The 25,012-nt window shown below is 47.8% G+C and overlaps 1 protein-coding gene across 2 annotated transcripts in view; it reads right to left on the bottom strand.

Annotated features, from left to right (window-relative positions):
• UQCRC2 (ubiquinol-cytochrome c reductase core protein 2) overlaps window positions 1–25,012 on the bottom strand; it is a 230,289-nt gene that overhangs the window by 60,771 nt on the left and 144,506 nt on the right. For both annotated transcript variants that reach the window (XM_078665064.1, XM_078665065.1), the window contains exon 11: window positions 24,334–24,414. In XM_078665064.1, coding sequence (XP_078521190.1) covers window positions 24,334–24,414 — 81 coding nt within the window. The remainder of the gene's footprint in view (window positions 1–24,333; window positions 24,415–25,012) is intronic.

Genomic DNA, 25,012 nt, shown 5'->3' on the forward strand with positions numbered 1-25,012 from the left:
GAATAGCAGGGCCCCAGGTCAACTAAGTCAGAAAACCAGCAAAACACCAGGCAAAAAGTTGGGGGCAACCATAGTCAGGGATCAACCTTCCTACAGTGGCATGTCCAGGACGCCAACCGGGCCATGGACCACACCAGTCAGGGGCAGCGGATGTGCTATCCAATCCTCCACCGCCAGTTGAGGCATGTACCTAGTGGGTCGGAGCCAGTGGTATAAAAAGTGTGCCTGAGCGCTGAGATAGTACGCTTCAAAATCCGGTACATCAAACCCGCCTTTATCATATGGCTGCGCTATAACAATCCACTTTAGTCTAGACTGTCCGCCCCCCCCACACCAGTCTGATAAGTTCTGATCCCAAAGTTTTGAAAAAGTGGGCGCCCGGATAGTATGGAATATTAAGGAATAAATAAAGGAAACGAGGGAGTATGACCATTTTTGTCAATGAAACACGGCCCGCCATCGACAGGGGCATCGCGATCCAGCGTGTAACGTTATCTTTCAGCTTCATGACAGCGGTGCCATAATTCATGCGTAGCGTTTCCTCCCTATTTCTCGAGATCCGCACCCCTAGGTACTTTAAATCTGCGGTGCACCACTATTGGGTAGTCTAGCGGGAACTCGGTCACTGCAGGCGTCAAGGGCAACAGCTGGGATTTGCTCCAGTTGATATTTACTCCCGACAATCTACCAAATACCAGAAATTCTCGCAGGAGTGCCTTCAGCTTTGTTAGTGGGTCCGTGACGTACAACGTCACATCATCCGCATACAGTGACACAGAGATCTGTCTTTGAAGACAACAGAATGCACTATCCTTATGCATCTGACGTAGCCGGCAAGCCAGTGGCTCTATTGCAATTGCAAACAGCAAAGGGGACAGCGGGCATCCCTGCCGAGTGCCATCTTGTAAGTGAGATGGCCGAAGACATATGACGATTTACCAGTATTCGCGCAGTATACAAAAGCCGTACCCATGCCAAAAAAATAGGGGGAAAGCCCATTTTCCGTAATACCGTAAACCGGTAGCACCATTCCACGGTGTCGAAAGCCTTCGATGCATCTAAGAACACGGCTGCCAGCGGAAAGTCCGGTGCCACTGTATTCATGAGTGAGACAAGAGTACGCAGGTTGTGACTCGTAGCTCTCGCTGGGACAAAGCCTGATTGATCCGGGAGTACTATCTGAGTCACTAATAGGGACAGTCTAGTGGCTAGGATCTTGGCCAAGATCTTAGCATCGCAATTAATAAGTGATAGAGGGCGAAATGAATAACACAATAAGGGGTCTTTCCCAGGCTTCAAGAGGAAGGTAATGACCACCTCGCGCATGGTGCGGGGCAGAACACCTACTTATAACGATTCCATAAATACTTTGTGCAGTACCGGGGCCATGATCTCTATATAGCATTTGTAAAATTCAGCCGGAAGGCCATCCAGCCCCGGCGCCTTGCCATTCTTCAGGGATATGATTGCATCTTTAACAGTCTAATTCTATAGGAGCACTCAAGAGTTTTCTGTGCACATCGCTCAACCAGCAGAGCGCCAGTTCCCCCAAAAATGAATCAAAATCCATAATACCCGCGACCTGAGAAGTGTATAGTGTCTTATAGTGAAATGTAAAGGCTTCCAAAATTTGGTCATTTTCCCTACGCACCTCACCAGTGCCGTCCACGATCTCTAATATAGTGTTGGTACCTCGGGCATTTCGAACAATGGTAGCCAGAGTTTTCCCGGGCCGCTCTCCCTCCCCATAGCGCCTGGCATTCCAATATTTACCCCGGAATCGCGTTTCACGCTCCGCTTCCTTCTCATATTCCGATAGCTTACCTCTAAACTCCGCCTGCGCTTCCCTACTCTCTCCTCTCTGCATATGACGCTCCAAGTCTCTTAATTCTCCTTCAGACGATGTATTACACGCTGTATATCTCGTAGCACTCCAAACCCTTTAGCCATACACCAGCCGCGTACAGTGACCTTAAATGCTTCCCATATAGTTTCGACGCTCTCTACCGATCCCTGATTGCGTGGGAAGAAGTCAGTAATGCCATCTCTAAATTCCTCCCTAAAGACCACGTCCAAGAGTGCCGTAGGTTGCAGCCTCCAGCTAGGCCTAGGGCAAGCAAGGCCCGGCACTTCCATGGTAACTATTACAGGGCAGTGGTCTGACTATGTGCGGGCCAGGTGTTTCGCATCCTTCACATAGCTCGCCAAGTTGTGCGTCAGAAAACAATAATCTAATCGCGCCCAGGTTCCCGTATGAGATGTGAAGTGTGTACCTTCTAGTGTCTGGGGGTGTAGGTGTCTCCAGCTGTCTACCAACAGGCCTTCCTCCAATATATCCTGCAGTATCTCTCTTGCCTTTGGATGATAGTGTGCCAGTCCGTCTGCTCTGCCAACTTCCGGCTTCAATGCCACATAAAGCCCCCCCCCCCCCCCCCCCCAAATCACATGTGAAGACCCAATGTCCAAGACCTTACCCCATACCAACACAAAGAAGTCCGGAGTATCAATGTTCGGGGCAGAACAACTTACCACCGTGATTGTTGCCTGTCCCAGTCGTCCCCACACAATCACATATCTGCCCGCATCATCACTTATCGTACCCTGATGCAAGAACGGTACAGTCCGTTTAAATAGTATAGCAACGCCCCGGGCATATGAGGAATATGAAGAAAAATATCTGCCCCCTGCCCATTTGCCCGCGAAAGTAGGTGTGGTCTGCGGGGAAATGTGTTTTCTGCAACACCAGTTGTGCTCCGTGCCTGTCCAAATAAGATAAAACCTTTCTACATTTTCTCGGATCATTAAGACCTCTGACATTCCATGAAATCAATGGTAGTGCCTTGTCCTTAGATTCGTCAATCACTTATATAATCACAGTATGCATCCCACATCATCGATGCCATCAACCCCTTTACCACCCCACCATCACCACCATCATCTTTTTCTGCATCCAATGTCGCATCTAGATTGTCCGGACCTATGTGGTCCACCCCTTCCCCCCCCCCTCTGACCCCCCAACGAAAGCACCCCCTCCCACTGAAGCATCCCCAACATGCCAGAAAGTGTCATCCTCCCAAGCCCCCACCACCCCCCACATTTCCCCAACATTTTTCAAAATAACACAATAAGTCCTGGGGGAACACCCTCTGGGAAACCCTCCAGAGAGCAGCACATCTGCATCCTCCCCCCTACGCCTCCGGACCTGTACCACCACTTGGCGTCCAAGGAGGAGGGAGAGCAGTCCCCGGAATACGTTACCACTGGAACTTCTGCAAGTCCGTAGGCCTTTTCACCGTGCAAGGTCTCGAAGTCAAAATCCAATATCGACAGCCGTCTGGATATTAGCAAGTTGAAAATCCATCAGCAAAGGACGACCTAGAGGAGTCCGCGCCAAGCTTCCTCTCTCTGCCCTCGTCCCCGTGACAAGGCATCTCGTGCATTACCCCTCCCACCCGCCCGTGCTATAGGTCGCTGTTACCTCTCCACTTGTTGAGAGTTCATAAAGGAGCATTATTGTCCCGAATGTAGCACACGAATGCGATCAGGGCAAGCAACACACAATCCACCACCATCAGCTGTCCTGGGCAGAAGCAACAATCCTATCAGCCAACAAACGTGTATTTTCCACAATTCAAAGTTCTTCATCCGCGCCATGGTCTTGTCCGCGCTGTGCAGGTTCTCTGGCAGCACCACTCCTGTTCGCTCTTCCCAGCGAGCACAAATAGTCCTCCACTTGTTGAGGGTTCGTAAAGAACCGTTGCTTCCCCTGGTGCGTCACCCATAGGCGCGCCGGGTACAAGAGTGCATAGTCTATCTGGGCCACCCTCAGTTTCTTCTTAACCTCAATAAATTTGCGCCGCTCCTCCTGCACCATCGGGGTAAAGTCCGGATAGATAGAAAAAGACACCCCATTACACGTTAGCACCTGCTTGGTACGTGCGGCCCGAAGAGCCACATCGCGCACTCTATAGTTCAATAGGTGTGCAATTATAGGTCTAGGTGGTGCTCCTGGTTTAAGTCTATGGCCGAGAGAGCGGTGCGCCCTCTCCACTATGAACTGCTTAGAAAAAACGTTGGCGCCCATAGATGCCAGCAGTAATTTCTCAATATAGTCCTCCATTCTACCAGTATCCGTGGACTCTGGAACGCCCGTGACGCGGATGTTGTTGCGTAGTCCTCGGGCCTCCAAATCCTCATTCTTAGCGGCTACATCACGCAGGAGCTTGTCAATCATCGCCAACTGCGTAGTATGGCTGGCTACCGTGTCGTCCACCTCCGATATTCTCCTCTCCGCTTCTTTGAGACGATCATGTTGGTCCACCTTATGGACCAGGGCTTCCATCCTGGATGACATGCGATTGACTTTATCCACAATAGTGGCGAATCCTTGCCGCATCTCCTGCAAGATTTGTCGCATGTCGAGGTCCTGGGAGCCCTCGCCTCCACCCTGACTTTCAGCATTTTCCAGGGCAGCTTCTCTTACCGGCTGCTTAGGCCCCTTCTTCGCCACTTCAAATGTTAGCTTCGGTTGCCGCGTGTCCGGCTTCCCAATTGCTCCCGGTTGTTATGGGTAGTCTGAGTACCAGGGTCTGGACGTCCAATCTGGCCGCAGGTGTCCTATATCGTCGGCCTATGCAGCCCTGCCGGCAGTCTCCGCTCTAGTATGCCTCCACAGTCCCTCCGCCGTAGGTCACAAGATTCACACCGCAATTCTACGCTGCTCGTTCAGGAATATCCCAATGCGTCAGCCCAGTTCACCACACCCTTCCGTCACCTCCTTATCCGGGTGTCAGGATACTTGCTCCAGCGGGACCAACAGCAGCCGCCCAGACGCACTCAGCTTTCCCCGGTATCGTTCCTTGCACCTTACATACGTTGTATTCCTGTGCTTCAGGTTGCAAATTGGGGCTCCCCTCCTCTGTCCTGCTACTCTTTATATCAGGGTCCGCTACCAAGATAATCCCATGTGTTAGTACGGGCTGTAGGCCTGCCACGCCATTATGCCTCTGCGCACGCCGTGCTCCACAGTATTACTGCCACTGGGATGCTGGTAGGCCGTCCAGTCGGGTCCGCCTCAGCCCTGCTGTATCCCACTCATCAGGCGCTGCACAAAGTCATTAGGCCATCCCGTGCGTTCCCCAGTTCTCCCGGCCGCCACCTGCACCTTCCGTTTCTGCCCCCGCTCACCAGCTTCAATCACTTGCAGTGTCGCACCTCACGGGGGTCTCTCCGCACGTCCCGTAGCAGCTCAACACCTTCACAGCGAACCAGCCCAGCAGCGTCAGCCGTCTGCAACACCGGGGCAGCACCACTCCCAGACGAGTCGCATCAGCGCTCAGTGCTCAGCCTTTCAGTCAGTGCCCAATCCACATCAGGCCACCGTCTCCTCAGATCCTTCGGCAGTCCCGATTCGGTCCACGCTCACAACCTTTGCCGGCCTCTCAATCCAGCAGGGGAGCACTGCGGAACACGACTCCCCGCTGTCCGGTCACCTTTCCCTGCAGTACGCGCCACTGCGTCCTCCAGGCCTAGCACCCTCATGGGAGGCCGCGACCTTTCCCGCAGCCAGTACCGGCTCACCGCTACCTCAGTGGCTCCAGTGCCACAGCCGGTTAAAATCCAAGATCCTCCGCAGGCAGCCAGAACTTAATAGATCGCCACGAAACTTGCACCGAGTCTATGTATCGTAGTCAGCTATATTTTGAGCCTATTTTTACAGAAATCCGTCCCAGTGAAGAAGGATAAATTAAGGATATATAGTCCGGGGAGCGGGAGCCTCGCCAAAAGGCGGCCATACAACTCGTGCGCCCTCTAGTGCCCCCGCGTACCCAGAGACTTAGTATCTCAGTATCCTTCTTAATTTCCTGGAGGGTGTCATCAATCAGCTTACCAAATAGTGCTTCTCCATCAAAGGGCAAATCCAACATCTTATTTTGGATTTCGGGCCTGAAGCAGGTCGCCTTAAGCCACCCCGGGCGACGTAGAACGGCAGCTCCAGCCAAGGAACGAAAAGCTGTCGTGGAAATATCCATGGCACAGTCTATGACTTCCATTGACGTTGCTTCCCCTTCTTGCAAGATCTTTTTTGCCTCTGTCTTGGACTCCGGAGGAAGTTGATCTGAGTGTGGCGAGTGTGAGCTGCTCTCACCAACAGACTTGCCATTGAAGGAAATCTTTTTCCGGCGTTATCCAGCCTCCTGCCCTCTTTATCCGGAGGAGTCGTCATAGGAGCCGAGGGGTTGCGAGACTTCCTTTGTGTCGCTTGTGAGATTACCGAGTCCGGTCGCGGGTGCCCCGTCAAAGCCGCCGGACCATCCTCAGGCGCTTGGTATTTTTTGTCGAGGCGCGGTAGTACAGGGCCCACCGTCGCTGGATTTTTCATCGCCTTAAGGCCTTCATCCCACAGATGTTGAACAATAGGGATGGATCTCGTTATCTTCCTATAAGGATCTTTAAAATCATATACAAAACACTCAGTGGAAGTAGAAGGCATAGATAGTTTGAATCTGCAGCCGCTCCCTCCATTAGCTTGTGAAACCCCCCTATATCCGCTGGCGGGGAGTCCACCGTATCCGGACACGGAGATGCTGGGTCCGGAATGACATACTCATCCCATTCCACCCCTTGACCAGGCCTTGCATCAACATTTTCATCGTCCTCCGATGAATCATCATGAGTGTCCAATGGAACCGAAGGCTCTTGTGGAACCGGAGTCTGTGGCCGAGATGGTACCTGAGATGGCATTTCAGGAGCAGCCATTGGCGGAGCCGCAGGGGCAGGCAAGTCCTGCATAGTTGGAACGGTAGCAGCAGCAGGTTGTGAACATCTTGATTTATAGTCTTGCAGCATATTGTGAAGGTCCTGCAATAATGATGAAGGAACAGATACCATGTCCTGTTTCGAGTACTGTTGTGGCTGGGAAAAATGATGGTGATAACCACATTCCTGGCTGTACCCTCCGTCAGAATCAGTCTCCTGATATTTGACCAGAAGCTGGGAAGGACTATTCGCATAGCCATACGAGTCCTGTTCATCATCTTCTGACTCATCGTCATCCTCCTCTAAAAGCAGAGCTGGAGGCAAGGGGGTAACTCTCCTAGGAGATGTCATGTCCGGTGTGATCCTTGTCATAGAGATGGTAATCCTCTTTTCAGACGACAAAATCAATCGTCGACGATCCCGTCGACAATGGAGTGGTCAATATTACTGGCGTCGTCGACGGAATAAACGTCGTCGACGAAAGGACACTCGACGACGAGATGGGTGTCGTCGACGAGAACGTCGAAACTCCTGCCGTCGAAGCCACCACCGTCGACAAACCCTTCGTCGTCACTGCCGTCGTCGACATACTCGTCCACGTCGCTGCCGACGTCGCCACCTTCGTCGCCACTGGTATCACGGTCGTCGACGAGTCCTTAGTCGACGATCCCGTCGACCTCGATTGTACCGTCGACGAGCCCGTCGACGGTACCATTTTAAGAGCAGGCTTTAATTCCTTCGACGAGGCCTTAGTCGACGACGCCCTCATCCTCGACGACTTGGTACTTCTGTCAGATTTTCCGGAAGACTGGGAAGAGGGCTTTTTGAAGGCTTGATCAGTCTTCATCCCCACAGATGGCTTAGATGGTCCTACCCTCTCCTTTTCACCATGGTGAGGAGATTCGCCTGGACCTTGGCTCTCAGACTCTCTGGGGGTCTTTTTTGAGGCCTTAGAAGAACGCTCCACAGAAGGAGAAGGGGAAACCCTACCCCTTTTGACTGACCTTCTAGAAGAGGACGCAGATGAAGAGTCCTCACTGTCACTGGAGACGGTGTCCTTTCTGGACTTCAACTTCTGGAGCCAGGTTAGAAGCCTACCCTCACGATCCCGGAGGGTCTTGGTGGAAAAGGTGCGGCAGATCTTGCAGTCCGCAGCCTTATGGTCAGGATAGAGGCAGTAGATGCAATCCTTATGCTTATCCTCCACAAAAAGCCTTTTCTTGCCACAGGTGGAACATGGCTTAAAAAGGGCCTTCTTTTCCTTTTCAGACATCCTGGAAGGAACAGCTAACAATCTTGAAAGAGAAATCCTGAAGAAAACTTCTGAAGAGAAGAATTTGAGCAGAGCTCAAAGGAGACTCCCTAAGCACAACGTGCGGTAGAAAATCTGAGGCTCTGAGGTTCCTTCAGGAGGGTTCTATGGGGTGAGGCTCTTCTGATTGGCGGATGCCTAAGTTTGGTCTCTTTTACAAAAAGAGGCGGATATGCTACAAAAGGGAATGAGGCCTAGGCCTTTTTCTTTTGTACCTACTGCTATGTTATTTTGTTACAGAGACTCCCATTCCGACGATGGGAAATGATACAAAAGCATGGGAATCTATGAAAGTTCCAATACTGGGGCAATTTGAGGTTACTTTTTCTACCACATTTATTAACAATGAATTGTGATTGATGGGATTCCTTTTTTGAAACTGCAATCACATTTTTTTTTTAATACTGAGCCAAAGTTTTCTAAGGGTCTCTGTACATCTTCCCAAGTATCAATGTTTATTGCGCAGTGAACCTGAGCGGAGGGGTAATAGGAGCCCTTAAATGAGTTTAGTATGACTGCCTAAGTCGGATTACCAGACTTCAATGTAGGAATTACTCTACATGGTATTTTGTTTGTGTAGCAATGTGTTTTCTCAGGGATAGCTAGATATTTCACTGCGGGCTCCATCTTTAGCATTGTGGCCCAGGTATATGCCTAACCTCTAGTTTCCCATAGGCTGTAAGTCTGACTAAAACCTCCCGGCCATGAAAAATCAGTAGTGGATACACCTTTAAAGGGACAAGGCATCATGGAACATGAAGCTGTGTCCCTCCATGATTAGTAGCTACCTTCAATTAATTGTTCAACAAGGACAACCAAACTCTCGCCTCATGGAGTCCAGAGGAGTAATCCTACATTAAAACATGGATTTGCAGACAATTAAAGACTAAGAATTCTAAAAGAAGCTGAATAAGTAGAGACCTCAAAGGGATTAAACTCTGTGCTCCAATGTGTACAGTTGTGGTATGTAGGTCCTGCTAGAGTGTATTACTTGATTTTAAAATTCAGTAGAATAACGTAGCCTTGTTGTTAAACGGACATGGAAAAACAAACAAGCATTCCCAATGCAATAGGTCTCGCATTAGGAAAGTTTGAGATATTGGTATTGTAAATGACATTTTTTATTGATGTGTTGGTTTTGAAAATAGCTAAATTAATAGCTGTCGTCATTTACAATGCCAATAGTTATAACTTTCGCAAATGTGACACCTATAGCATTTGTAATGCAATGTGTTGTATTTACGTGACTTACATATATTGATATTACAAATAACAATGGCTTTTATTTTTTTTAAATAATTAATACTTAAATAAAAGTTATTGTAATTCATAATGGCAATAGCTTAAACGTTTGTAAATAACTTTTGTGAAGATTATGTTCAGTGTATTTTAATGTGACGAAAATCCAAGAACAGAAGTGAAATATTAACATCTTTTTGCGACATTTGTAATAAAGATTCAAACATTGAGAAAACATATTTGAACCAATTGTTGAATGGTTGAACAGATTGATGCTGTGGTGGCGCTGAGTGATGTGGTGGCGAACGAGTGATGCTGTGGCGTTCAGTGATGCTGTTGTAGCGCATAGTGATGTTGTGGTGCCCCTGAGTGAAGCTGTGGTGGTGCGGAGTATTGCTGTATGCTATGCTAGGTTTTGTTTTGCTATCCTGTGTTTTGTTTTGCTATGCTTTGTTTTGCTATCCTGTGTTTTGTTATGCTATGCTGTTTTGTTATGCTATGCTGTTATGCTATGCTATGTTTTGTTATGCTATGCTATGTTTTACTATGCTATGCTTTGTTAGGCTATGCTATGCTTTGTTATGCTATGTTTTGTTGTGTTGTTTTTTATTATGCTATGCTTTGTTTTGCTATGCTATGTTTTGCTGTGCTATGATATTTTATGTTTTGTTATGCTATTTTTTGTTGTGTTTTGTTGTGTTTTGCTATGTTTTGTTGTGTTATGCTGTGTGTTGTTTTGTTATGCAATGTTTTGTTATGTTATGCTATACTATGTTTTGCTATGCTATGCTTTGTTATGCTATGTTTTGTTATGCAATGTTTTGTTATGCAATGTTTTGTTATGCAATGTTTTGTTATGCAATGTTTTGTTATGCAATGTTTTGTTATGCAATGTTTTGTTATGCAACGTTATGTTTTGTTATGCTATATTTTGTTATGCTATGCTAAGCTTTGTTGTGTTTGGGTATACTATGCTATGTTTTATTATGCTGTGCTATGCTTTGTTATGCTGTTCTGTTTTGTTATGCAATGCTTTCTTGTGTTTTGTTATGCTATGTTTTGTTATGCTATGCTACATTTTGTTATGCTATGTTTTGCTATGCTGTGCTATGTTTATTTTGCTATGCTATGTATTATATTATGCAATGTTTTGTTATGCTCCGCTTTGTTATGCTATGTTTTGTTATGCTATGCTACATTTTGTTATGCTATGTTTTGCTATGCTGTGCTATGTTTATTTTGCTATGCTATGTATTATATTATGCAATGTTTTGTTATGCTCCGCTTTGTTATGCTATGCTAGGTTTTGTTTTGCTATTTTTCATTGTGTTTTGTTATGCTAGGCTTTGTTTTGTTATGCTATGCTATGTTTTGTTGTGTTATGCTTTGCTTTTTTTTGTTATGCTATGCTGTTTTGTTATGCTATGCATTATGTTATGCTATGTTTTTTTTGTTATGCTGTGCTGTGTTATGCTACGCTATGTTTTGTTTTGCTATGTTTCGTTGTGTTTTGTGTTTTGTTATGCTGTTTTGTTATGCTATGTTTTGTGTTATGCTATGCTTTATTTGGTTATGGTATGCTATGTTTTGTTGTGTTATGCTATGCTAGGTTTTGTGTTATGCTATGCTTTATTTTGTTATGCTATGTTTTGTTGTGTTATGCTATGCTATGCTATGTTTTGTTATGCTATGCTATGTTTTGTTATGCTATGCTTTGTTATGCTATGCTATGCGTTGTTATGCTATGCTATGGTTTTTATGCTATGCTATGTTGTTTTGTTACGCTTTGTTGTGCTATGTTTTGTTGTGCTATGCTACGCTCTGTTTTGTTGCAATATGCTATGCTTTGTTATGCTATGTTTTGTTATGCTATGTTATGATATGCCATGCTATGCTTTATTTTGTTATGCTATGCTTTATGCTGTTTTGTTGTGTTTTTATGCTATGCTGTTTTGTTGTGTTTTGCTATGCTATGCTTTGTTATTCTATGCTATGTTTTGTTGTGTTATGTTAAACTATGCTGTGTTGTGCTAGGTTTTGTTGTGCTATGCTGTGTTGTGCTATGCTGTGCTATGTTGTGCTATGCTGTGTTGTGCTATGCTGTGTTTTGTGATGCTATGCTATGCTTTGTTGTGTTTTGTTATGCTATGCTTTGTTGTGTTTTGTCATGCTATACTATGTTTTGTTGTGCTATGCTATACTATGTTTTGTGATGCTATGTTTTGTGATGCTATGTTTTGTGATGCTATGCTATGTCGTCTTGGTATGCTATGCTTTGTTGTGTTTTGTTATGCTATACTGTTTTGTTATGCTATGCTATGTTTTGTGATGCTATGCTGTTTTGTTGTGCTAGGTTTTGTTATGCTGTGCTATGCTTTGTTGTGTTTTGTTATGCTATGTTTTGTTATGCTATGCTTTGTTATGCTAGGTTTTGTTAAGATATGCTTTGTTAAGCTAGGCTTTGTTATGCTAGGTTGTGTTTTGTTAGGCTATGTTATGCTATGCTTTGTTATGCTATGCTTTGTTATGCTATGCTTTGTTATGCTATGCTTTGCTATGCTTTGTTATGCTATGTTATGCTATGCTGCTTTGTTATGCTATGCTATGTTTTGTGATGCTATGCTATGTTTTGTTGTTTTTTGTTATGCTATGCTGTTTTGTTATGCTTTGCTTTGTAATGCTATGCTATGTTTTGTGATGCTATGCTTTGTTGTGTTGTGTTTTGTTATGCTATGCTTGGTCGTCTTGTTATGCTATGCTTTGTTCTGTTTTGTTATGCTATACTGTTTTGTTATGCTATGCTATGTTTTGTGATGCTATGCTATGTTTTGTTGTGTTTTGTTATGCTATGCAATGCTTTGTTTTCTTATGCTATGCTATGTTTTGTTGTGTTGTGTTAATGCTTGGTTGTGTTTTGAGATGCTATGCTATGTTTTGTTGTGTTTTGTTATGCTATGCTTTGTTGTGTTTTGTTATGCTATACTATGTTTTGTTATGCTATGCTGTTTTGTGATGCTATGCTATGTTTTGTTGTGTTTTTTTATGCTATGCTATGCTTTGTTTTGTGATGCTATGCTTTGTTGTGTTTTGTTATGCTATGCTATGTTTTGTGATGCTATGCTATGTTTTGTGATGCTATGCTATGTTTTGTTGTGTTTTGTTATGCTTTGTTTTTTATGCTAGGTTTTGTTGTGTTGTGTTTGGTTAATGCTTTGCTGTGTTTTGTGATGCTATGCTATGTTTTGTTGTGTTTTGTTATGCTATGTTGTGTTTTGTTATGCTATGCTATGTTTTGTGATGCTATGCTATGTTTTGTGATGCTATGCTATGTTTTGTTATGCTATGCTATGTTTGGTTATGCTAGGTTTTTTATGCTAGGTTTTTTATGCTAGGTTTTGTTGCGTTGTGTTTGATTAATGCTTTGTTGTGTTTTGTGATGCTATGCTATGTTTTGTGATGCTATGCTATGTTTTGTTATGCTATGCTATGTTTTGTTATGCTATGCTATGTTTTGTTATGCTATGCTATGCTTTGTTGTGTTTTGTTAATGCTTTGTTCTGTTATGCTATGCTGTGTTTTGTTATGCTATGCTGTGTTTTTTGTGTTTTGCTATGCTATGTTTTGTTGTGCTGTGTTTTGTTGCTATGCTATATTTTATGCTGTTTTGTTTTGCTATGCTCTGTTGTGTTTTGTTATGCTATACTATACTATGTTTTGTTTTGCTATCCGTGTGTGGGGTTTTGCTTGTGTGGGGTTGTGGGGGGGGGTTGCGTGCTTGTGGGGGGCTTGCGTGTGTGGAGGGGGTGCGTGTGGGGGGGGTGCGTGTGGGGGGGGTGCGTGGGGGGGGTGCGTGTGGGGGGTTGCGTGTGGGGGGTTGCGTGTGGGGGGTTGCGTGTGGGGGGTTGCGTGTGGGGGGTTGCGTGTGGGGGGGGTTGCGTGTGGGGGGGTTGCGTGTGGGGGGGTTGCGTGTGGGGGGGTTGCGTGTGTGGGGGGTTGCGTGTGTGTGGGGGGTTGCGTGTGTGTGTGGGGGGTTGCGTGTGTGTGGGGGGTTGCGTGTGTGTGGGGGGTTGCGTGTGTGTGGGGGGGGTTGCGTGTGTGTGTGGGGGGTTGCGTGTGTGTGTGGGGTTGCGTGTGTGTGTGGGGTTGCGTGTGTGTGGGGGGGGTTGTGTATGGGGTTGTGTGTGTATGGGGTTGTGTGTGTATGGGGTTGTGTGTGTATGGGGTTGTGTGTGGGGGGTTGTGTGTGGGGGGGGTTGTGTGTGGGGGGGGTTGTGTGTGGGGGGGGTTGTGTGTGGGGGGGGTTGTGTGTGGGGGGGGTTGTGTGTGGGGGGGGGTTGTGTGTGGGGGGGGTTGTGTGTGGGGGGGGTTGTGTGGGGGGGGGGTTGTGTGGGGGGGGGGTTGTGTGGGGGGTTGTGTGTGTGGGGGGGGGTTGTGTGTGTGTGGGGGGGTTGTGTGTGTGTGGGGGGGTTGTGTGTGTGTGGGGGGGTTGTTTGTGTGTGGGGGGGTTGTTTGTGTGTGGGGGGGTTGTTTGTGTGTGGGGGGGTTGTTTGTGTGTGGGGGGGTTGTGTGTGTGTGGGGGGTTGTGTGTGTGTGGGGGGGTTGTGTGTGGGGGGGGTTGTGTGTGTGTGTGGGGGGTGGTGGGGTTGTGTGGGGGGCTAGCATAGAAAGCACAGAAAAAGTGGGCCTGGCGGAGTGTAAATTAGACCGTGAGCAGTAAAGTTTTGGTTACACTTGAAACCCCATCAGCGGCGACAATAAAGCATTATTAAACTGAACCGAAAGTGTGGGAGAGAAGGGACGTGAGAAGCAGGGGCACAGAACAAAGATCTAGGGCGTGAAGAGGAGGAGGAACAGAGGGCAGAGAAGTGACAGAATGAGACGAAGGGATAAAGAAGAAAATGCAATGACACGGCGAATGAAGGAGAGAGGGGAGCATGTAAACGGGTCTAAAGGGACGTTTGTAAGAGGCAGAGAACAACAGAGGTGAGTGGAAGGCAGAATGTTGACAGGAGGAAAGAAATGAATATGCTACTTACCAGTATGCATCTGTTCTTGGCATGTAGGGCTGCTAACATTCATATCTTTGCATTAGATCGCCGCCTAGTGTTGGGTCCGGATGATCGCACATTGTTGTCCTGGAAGAGTCTTCGAAGTATCCTGAGATAGGTGGCTCCTCCCCTGGACTACAGTGCGCATGGGCATCGGCTACATCCCCAGATTGTTTTTAGCCATTGTGGCAGAGATGGAGTGAAATAGTGTAAAGGATGTCCATGCTAATGATTGAATTCAAGAATATGTCTGCAGCTGCGACAGGCACCGGGGAGGAGGGTGGGCGATATGAATGTTAGCAGCCCTACATGCCAAGAACAGATGCATACTGGTAAGTAGCATATTCAGTTCGAGGCATGTGGGCTGCTAAATTCATATCTTTGCATAGAATATATAGCAGTCCTTCCATTAGCGGCGGTTGCCCGTGCCAGCTGCAGAAACTTGAAAAAGTGTTTTGAGAACAGCCTGTCCTACAGCCGCTTGCTGTTTGGAATGCACATCAACACAGTAGTGTTTTGTAAAGGTATGTGGTGTAACCCACGTGGCTGCTCTGCAAATGTCTTCTAAAGGAATGTTCCCCAGGAAAGCCATAGATGCCCCCAATTTGCGTGTGGAGTGCGCCCTTGGGGGTATCGTTAAGGTACGTTTAGCCTTTTGATAACAGATTTGGATGCACTTAACAATCCACCTGGCTATTCCTGCTTTGGAAATCGGGTTGCCGTTGTGCTGTGGCGAGAAGGCAACAAATAGCGGTTTTGTTTTCCTAAAGTGTTGTGTCCTGTCAATATAGTACATCAACGCCCTCCTGACATCCAAAGTATGAAGCATTCTTTCCGCCACCGTTTGTGGGTTTTGGAAGAATGCAGGCAAGTCAATAGTTTGGTTGAGATGAAACTGTGACACCACCTTCGGAAGGAATTTGGGGTTAGTACGCAGTACCACCCTATTTGGATGAATCTGAATGAATGGCTCTTGGGTTGTGAGCGCTTGCAGCTCACTAACACGCCTCAGTGAAGTAATAGCTATTAGGAAAGCTACTTTCCACGTTAGGAACTGGAGTTCACATGAGTGTAATGGCTCAAAAGGTGGTCCCATCAGCCTGGTGAGGACCACATTGAGGTTCCACACCGGAGCTGGTGGTGTTCTTGGGGGAATGACTCGTTTTAGGCCTTCAAGAAAAGCTTTAATGGCAGGCACTCTGAAGACTGAGAGATGCTGCCTGTTCTGAAGATAAGCTGCTATGGCGGATAGATGTATCCGAATGGACGTGTACGCTAGATTGCACTTGTAAAGATGCAACAGATAGCACATGATGTTAGGGATAGATGCATCTAGCGGGTTGATGTTATTGGCTGTACAGTAAATGACAAAACGCTTCCACTTTGCAGCATAGCACGCCCTGGTAGTCGGCTTCCTTGCCTCCTTGATGATGTCCATGCATTCTGGAGGTAGGTGAAGGTATCCAAACTCTAGGACTTCAGGAGCCAGATCGCCAGGTTGAGCTGTTGCGGATCTGGATGCTGAATGTCTCCATGGTTCTGCGTCAAAAGTCTGGGCGTGAGGCGCAGCCTTTGATGCGGCACCACCGAGAGTTCGAGAAACGTGGTGTACCATGCTTGGCGCGCCCACGTTGGAGCAACTAGGATGAGAGTCATCGAGTGCTGCCTTAGTTTTCTTGCCACCAGGGGGATCAGAGGGGCTGGCGGAAAAGCGTACGCAAATCTGCCTGACCAGTTCATCCATATCGCATTCCCCTGCGACTGCGGGTGAGGGAACCTGGCGGCAAAGTGTTGGCATTTTGCGTTTTCGTTTGTGGCGAACAGGTCTATCTCCGGCTGACCCCACTGCTGGAAGCACGGTCGGAGAACAGAGGGGTGTAACTCCCACTCGTGCATTTGATGGCTGTATCTGCTGAGCAGATCCGCCATCTGATTGTCCTTGCCGGGGAGGTGTTCTGCCATGAGGAAAATGTTCCTCTGAATGGCCCACTTCCACATGCTCTGAGCCAGATGAGACAGCTGTGGCGAGTGTGTGCCCCCCTGCTTTTGAATGTAGTACATCGCGGTCATGTTGTCCGTCCGGACTAACACTACCTTGTTGCACAGATGTACATTGAAGGACTTGAGCGCCATGAAGATTGCCATCAGTTCCAGATAGTTGATGTGCATCTTCAGTTGCTGCGTCGTCCATAGTCCCTGCACCGTGTAAGTGAGCAGATGAGCTCCCCATCCCTGGAGAGATGCGTCCGTTGTCAGGATAATCTGTGGCACTGGGTCCTGGAACAGTCGGCCCTTGCAAAGGTTGTGTGGAGTCCACCAATGCAGAGAGTCGTATGCCCGACTGGTAACCAACACTAGGTCTGTCAATTGTCCCTGAGCCTGTGTCCACTGATTTGCTAAGCACTCCTGGAGCGGACGCATATGTAAACGTGCGTGAGGGACTATGAAGATGCAGGAGGCCATCATGCCAATTAACTGCATGAACACTCTCGCTGGAAGCGAGTGTTGTGGTTTGAACTTTTGGATTAGAGACCGCATGCTGTCTATCCTGACTTGGTTTGGCTGAGCCATGGCCGTCAGGGTATTGATCGTCGCACCTAGAAACTGCCGGACATGTGCTGGCCGAAGATGCGACTTTGGGTAGTTCAACGAGAAGCCCAGATTGTGAAGGAGGTGAATGGTAGTTGACATGTCCGCGGCGCACTGTTGTTCCGACTTGGCTTGAACGAGCCAGTCGTCCAGGTAGGGGTAGACATGGATGTTCTGCCTCCTGAGGTGCGCCGCTACCGTCGCCAGACACTTGGTAAACACTCTTGGGGCTGTGGTCACCCCGAAGGGTAGGACCTTGAACTGGTAATGCTTGCCTTGTATAGTGAACCTGAGGTATTTTCTGTGGGACGGGTGTAGTGGAATGTGGAAATATGCATCCTTGAGGTCTAAGGTTGCTAAGAAGTCCCCTTGGTTTAACAAGGGAAGGATCTGTTGCAGTGTAAGCATATGGAAATGTTCTGACAGTATATACAGGTTGAGGGGACGCAGATCCAGAATGGGTCTGAGAGATCCGTCCTTCTTTGGAATAAGGAAGTACAGGGAATATACCCCCGTGCCTTCCTCCTCCACTGGCACGAGCTCGAATGTGCCTTTTTGCAGCATCACCACCACTTCCTGCTGCAATAAGTGCAAATGCTCTGCGGACATAGGCCGTTGCCTTGGTGCAATGTTGGGTGGAGTGGACTTTAACTCTAGACAATAACCGTACTGGACAAGTTGTTGCACCCACCTGTCTGTGGTGATGTTTGTCCAGACTGGCAGGAACTGCTGGAGTCTCCCCCCGACAGGTGTTAAATGGTCGGGGGGCAGTGACAGAGAGTCACTGTTTGTTTGGGGCAGAGGAACGGGAATTGTTGTTTCCTCTGCCACGCCCTCTGGTGCTGTTTCCTCGATAACCCCCTTTGTTCTGCTTGGGGTACGAGGACTGTGCTCCACCTCTGGAGAACTGTGACTGTTGACCCATCTGTCCTCTGGTGACTCCACGTGCACCTGAGCGACGAAAAGTGTTGCCCCGGAACTGTTGTGATTGTAGGGCCCCCATAGATTTAGCAGTTTCGTTGTCTTTCTTTTTTTTTGATCAAATATATTTTTATTGAGTTCCACAAAGCAAAAACACGTATACAATGACCAGAACGGACAGGGAGCACAGTCGCTGCGACCATCCCCTACGATGCATGGTACCCATCTGTGCATTCAATAAGTGAGGCAGGGCCATGTGTCCATGTATGCTTGCACAGTGGGAGGCCTGCCCCTCGCCGTCCGCGAGAACTCTTTTCTACCAACCCCCCTCAAACCCACCCCCTCAACTATCCCCAACCGTGCCCTACCCCTCCCCTCATCAAACCCCTCCCCTTCCATCCCCCCTCCCTCGCCCGGTGTGTTCCTCGTTGTCTTTCTTAATCTTTTCGAGGGTGGTGTCGACATCAGGACCAAACAGTCGATCAGGATTGACGGGCTGATTGAGTATGGTTGTTTGAATGTCCGGTTTAAACCCCGATATGCGGAGCCACGCCTGCCGTCTCAGCATGACGCTAGTGTTAACAGCCCTAGCTGCTGTGTCTGCGGCATCCAGTGCACACTTTATGGCTGCGTTAGAGATTAGTTTTCCCTCCTCTATAAGCAGTCTGATAGCCTCTTGAAACTGCGTAGGCAGGTGTTGTAAAACTTGCTCTAGGGTGTCCTATCATAACGTGCCAATAGTGCCTGTGTATTGGCAATACGCCAGAAATTGGCAGCCTGCGCAGCTACCCTTTTGCCCCCTGCCTCCAGCACTTTTGACTCCTTGTCCGGGGGAGGAGCTTCACCCGTCGTTTGGGAGTTCGCCCGTTTGCGGGCATTTGCGACCACAAGGGAGTCAAGAGGCAACTGTCCCCGAATGTATGCAGGGTCTGCAGGGGCTGGTCTGTACTTCTTCTCGATGCGTGGATTGACCACCCTCGCCCTGGTGGGTTCTTTAAAGATGTCCGCAGCATGCTTAAGGACCCCCTTGAGCATAGGCAGTGTCTTTACTGTCCTTTCAGAGACTGAAAAAGTGTCAAATAGAAAGTCTTCTTCTACTGGGTCAGCATGCATGTCCACATCATGATTAGCAGCTGCCCGTTCAATGAGTGCATGAAAACCTGCAGAATCTTCTGTTGGGGATGCACGTGCACTGAAAGGCTGTTGGTCCTGCCCCACATCCTGTGTGCCTTGGTCACCTATGTCGTCAAAGGAATTTTGCTGTGCATCGGGTTCATTGACGGGGAAAGTGTATTGGTCATCTTCTCCATAACCCTCACCCTCAGAGTGGTCTGGGGAAGGTGTTGGGCTCCTTCTAGGGGGAGGCTGGATAGGTTCCATCAGGACTGAAGCGTCCTGAGCAAGCTTTTTCTTCTTCAGTGGGATAACATAGGAGTCCACTGGTTGCGAAGTGATCTTTCTTTTGTAAAGGGTCAATTTGCCCGTGTCTGCGCCGATAAAACGCTCAGAATCTTCTCCTGAGTCGAGTAGTCGACCTGTCAGTGCTCCAGACGTTGACGATTCCGATGTCTTTGGCGTAAAGGCCTTCGGAGCCTCCTTGGGCGGCAGAATGAAGAGAAGTTTACCAGCAGGCTTCGCCGGCAAGTCCATCGGCTTCTGGTGCGATGGCATCGGAGCCGACGTCGCCGATGCCTTCTCCCGAATTCTCTGTAGTTAAGCGGCGATGGGGGACGCGTCACTCACAGCGGCACTTGGCGCCGACGAGGAGGCCTTCCCCTTGGCCTCGGATCCGACGTCTTGTTGGCCCTTCTGAGTCCTAGACGTTGACGCTGCAGCCGTAGACACAGAGTCCTTGGACCGATGTGTTGAGCTTCCAGCTTTCGATCCGTGTGATTTTGCCGGCTCCGTCTCCACCACGCGCCCGACTAACGACGTCCCAGTCGGAACCGGAGTCTTGTCGCCGGCTTTGAAGGCGTCGCACCGGTCAACCCGTGCCGAACTCCCTTCTTAGAGGAAACCTCTTCTGTCGACGATGTCGACACTGTCGGATCGACAGTTTTCTTCGACTTCTGTGGACCGGAGGCCGACGGAGTCGATGAGGCAGCAGGTTTCGGTTTCTTTGGTGGAACGGCCGCCATCTTAGGGACGCTCGAATCCGTAAGTTTCGGTTTCGGGTCGGCCATTTTAGGTGTAGTCGATACCGTTGGTTTCACTTTCGGTTTCGCTACGGGCAGCACAGCAAGTATGTCCGTGGCCGGGCCTGAAGGCGGGGCCGTGGCTTGCGGTACGGGGTCTTGGGTAAGGCCGACTGGCGATCCCGTGACCTGAGCCTGATCCGAATAACCTTCGGGGCAAAGCTCATCACCCGAGCTATCTTCCGCGGCCCCATAAACTTCTTCGACGTCCCCTACCTCGTCGACGTATTCAAGGCCTTGACCCACGACTCCATCGTCTTCTTCCGGATCTGCCTCGACGTCCGTCGCGGGCGGTGAAATTTGAAGATGATGGCTCCGGCCCTCCTCTTCTTGGTCGCCGAAGATGTTTTCTGGATCCGGGGCCGCTTGTCTGGCCTCAAGGCGCACCGCGCGCCGAAGCTTGAGAGTCTTCTTTGACCTGAATCTGGAGCAGGCAATGCAGTTGTCCTCGTTGTGGTCCGGCGAGAGGCACTTGTTACAGACCGGGTGCACATCGATATGTGGGTATTTCGACCCACAGACGGGACAGTATTTAAACGGGCTCCGCTCCATGCTGAAAAGTTGCGGTCGTGTCGCGATGAGAAGGCCTCGATGTCCGAAGAGTGATACGACTCCGTAGAATCCGACTCAAAGAGACGGAAGAACTCGAGACCGTGCGCAAACAATACCGACGCGATGAAAGTAAGGCCTTTTGGCCGTAAAAAGCTAGTTTTTCTCGGTTTCGACAGAGACGTCGAGACCGCATCCGAACCCAATGGCGGAAAAAAACAATCTGGGGATGGAGCCGATGCCCATGCGCACTGTAGTCCAGGGGAGGAGCCACCTATCTCAGGATACTTCGAAGACTCTTCCAGGACAACAATGTGCGATCATCCGGACCCAACACTAGGCGGCGATCTAATGCAAAGATATGAATTTAGCAGCCCACATGCCTCGAACATAGAGAAATATGAGGTGTTAGTGGGAGAAGAAGGGAGGGGACAACAAGGCAGAAAGAAGGAAAGAGGAATAACAAGAAGCATTGCGTTTTTGTTCAATAGAAAAATCACACATAGAACCAGATATATATTCTAGCGCTGTGGGCTAGCCAGGCGCAATACAACCCGCATGGCGGTTTGAGCAGGGTGGAAGGTAACTAGCACATGGCATATTGAAGACAACTTCTCTAAACACTTAGCATCGAGAAATACTAAAAGAAGAGACGGGGCTGCGTCATATAGTGTTGTGATTGCGTTTCAGAAGCTTGTTGGGGCTTCGCACGTCATACATCTACTTTCTCAAACCACCCCATCCCTTTTACAAAAATATAATATCGGCCCAAACAAGCAAGTGCCATGTGGTGCCAGTCTCTCTGCAGGATTTGGTGCCCATGGGCAGAGAGTTACTGTAGACCGAGTGCATGTGAAAGAAACACCAGCGGCACAGCAAAGCGATGTATGCTTTTCCAATTTATTGCCATGGAACAATTGCATGTATGTATTACAAACACAGTGGACATAGCAAACAATGGCAAATCGTCTGTCCGAGTCGGGTGAACTTAGAGACGGGTGCGGGCCACTGGTCTGCCAACTGCAGAGGGTTTGCGGAACGCCACCATCAGAGGAAATGTGTGGGAAAAGTTTATTGCAGACTGCTAAGCAGCGGCAGTTAATTTCTTCAACGGTTAATCATCTTTACAGAGGAATGAGCTTCTGCATATTTTATTTGCATCTCATTAGAGCGCATTAGCATGGAGCACTTGAAGCCTGTCCAGGAGTTCATAGTGGGTGGGGGGGTGGGGGGGGACGAGGTAATAAGCTCGCAGCACCAATGAGTCACACACTGCAGAGCCACAGCCTTTGTGAAAGATCGCTCATTTACTTGGGCAAGGATCTCTAGCTTTGAAAACCCTAAAAGTGGTGGTCCGACGCCGAAAGCTACTCATTTCAGAGAAGGTTAAATGAGCGACTGGCTGTGAAAGGAGCATACAAGACGACTTTGGTATTTTGGGAACGCTATGATCAACAAGCTCTCGGCATTGCTGTGGAGGGGGAGCGGCAGCCTTTGAAGTCTGATGCGAGGCACAGACAAATGGTGGTGCGCGATCTGCACGCTGGGGGGGCGGTGGAGCGGCAGCCTTTGAAGTCTGATGCCGAGGCACAGACAAATGGTGGTGTGTTATGTGGCTGGCTTGCATGTGCATAGATCACATGAACTGTATGCGGTCCGCAGCCGTTTTGGTAGACTTTTCTTTTCCACTTACTATAATCTCGCCGGTGCAATGAGCAAGCACATTGGCTCAGGCGAGACCTAAAAAGGTAGCTGTACACTACAATAAGACTTCCGGGGATACAGGTAGTTAAGCGAGCCATGCTTGCAAACTGAAAATAAAATGTTATGTCCTCAATGTTAATGCAAAATTAGTTTTTGCTTATGCAAACCCTAAAAAGAAAGTTACATCTGCTCGAAACAGAGCAAAGCCAACTACCCTTTTATACCCTCCTAAGGAATGTATAACACACAACTTTAGTTTAGTTAAAAAAAGATGGGGATAGCAACAAGTAACTATGCACATCTTTGGAAGCTGAAAGGCATAATCTCACAATACCACCACATCATTGCTCACATCACATTGGTGTCTCAGGAGCCTGGTATGCTCAACACTGTTAATATAATTAGGTTCAACAGAAAGAGTAGCAAAAGCATTCGTCTCAAGAATATGATATCAGAGAAGCAGCTTTTCATGGTTCTCTCAGGAAGGATTACTCTTATTAAAAACAATGTCAACTTGAATTTGGGAAGGCAGAGGCTGAAATAGGGTGGCCAGTCTTTCTTGAACACTCCCTGTAATGGCATATACACCTAGTTACTATTTAACGTCTTTTAAATGAACCCACATGAAAAATGCGTTAAGTGGTCACACCCCTCTCTGGAACGATACATTGAAGCATTTCATTTTTTTTCTAGCTCTCTGCATCTTTTTTTGCAAGATGAGATGTAATTAAATAGATTTCCTTTGAGCTAGTTACAGATGTGGCAACCCCAAACCTTTTCATCTTGCTTGAATAAAGCTATACTGAAACTTGGCCCGATGAGATGCGATTCTAGTTTGCAATCAAAGGACCGAGGGAATGCAGAGCCAGGCAAGGTTGACATCAGTTCCTGCAGTAATCTCATACTACTATGGTACTCAGTGCAAACTTGTGTACATCACACATCTACCCCCTAAGGGACAAAGCAATAGTTACTGGCTGGCTGAATAAGTTCAAAAGGTCACCCAGTCAGGAAGGTCTCAAACAAACACCAATGACTATTCTAGCACAGTTCCTGCTACACAGAAGCAGGATAAATAGGCTCCCCAGGTTTTGAAACCATGGAAATTACTGCAGAGCACAATGCATCCAAAGCTGTACATAATACTTATCATGCAAGGCTACATTAGTTTGAGAAGATGTAGAAGTGCTACTACTGAGAGCAATAAGCAAAATCTAAGCTGGATAACCCAATAGGCATAGTCACATGCCTGGGCCTGTATCCCTCCTAAAACACTGCAGTGCTCATTCTACATGAAGAAAGATTGCTCATTGTGGCTGCCATATGGTAATAGAGCTACTACTGTTTGGCTTCTGTTTCAATGGTTAATTCTTAAGTGGGCCAACTTACACTCAAAAACGTTGTTCTGTGAATGTGACATCAGAGTCTAAAGAATCGTCGTTAAGTGCCATTTGTTACACATAGTACTGGTTTTTAAGCTATTTAAGTGGCAAATGTCGCTTTCTTTCTTCCCCACATGTGGGAACATCTCAATCTTGTTCTTACTGCAAAATAAAAAACAAGCTTATGCTACGGTGTGAGCTTCCAGAACATGTTCCTAGTCATTAGAATCTCAAAAAAATAAAACTGTTCTTCCAGAGAGCCTGAGAAACTGCAATACTGAGCCTCGAGTTTTGGGACCTACACTATAAGCTGGCAGATCTTCTAAAGATCAAAAGACTAAATAAGATTCAAAGCTGGAGATTCAAACGTGATTCTGTGCAATAAAATGTACTGTTTCACACAAAAAGTATGTTTCTGCACTGTAAACACTAAAGAATAACCAATGTCATTGTTAAATCGGACAGAAGCATTATGGAAGAGTTATGAAATCTTTAGTTGTAATTATTATGCTTTTAAAACAAAAGTCCTATAGAAAATAGAAATATATAAACATCCTATGTAAAGGATTTAATTAAGATTTACAACAGGACATCTCAATATATTAAAGTAAAAGTAAACATGACAAGCAACTTACATCAGTAGCAGCAGTAGCCTGAGATATGGTGTAAACTCCGAAAAGTCCAGTATCTGAGTAATTGACATTAAATGCTGAAGCCTAAAAATACAAAACAAGTACTTTACTGTTAAGATTGGAGAGGCATACAACTCTAAGAGTTTTTTTTTCATTCTCTCCTTTCGTTCCCTCCTGGATAACCTCGCCAACCACGGACTAATGCAGCTTGTCACCACCCCCACTCACAAGGCTGGACACATCCTCGACCCCATTTTTGCAGGAGGGACAAACATCCATTTCAGCCACACCTCGCGACCCCTCTGGACAGACCACCACGGTGTACACTTCACCTTCAACTCAACCACCGCGCCCGCCATGAAGGAAATGGAGCCCGGTCAGAGAGGAACACCTCGACACCACTCTCTGCCACGAATCTCCTCCGCCACAACCGATGCTAACTCTGCAGCCAAAGACCTACATCGCTGGATCACCAGCTGCGCAGACAAGCTTGTACCCCTCCGCCACCCCATCAGGCAACGCCCCATGAAGGCCGCTTGGTTCACCACAGACCTCCAGGAAGCCAGGCGCTCCTGCAGACACCTCGAGAAACACTGGAGAAACAGGAAAACCACTGAAGACCAGAACACCTACAGGAACGCTATGACTGAATACCACCTGTGTTTAAGAGACACCAAGTGGG

Source organism: Lissotriton helveticus, chromosome 10, assembly GCF_964261635.1.
Source record: "Lissotriton helveticus chromosome 10, aLisHel1.1, whole genome shotgun sequence".
In the NCBI taxonomy this organism is placed as follows: domain Eukaryota; kingdom Metazoa; phylum Chordata; class Amphibia; order Caudata; family Salamandridae; genus Lissotriton; species Lissotriton helveticus.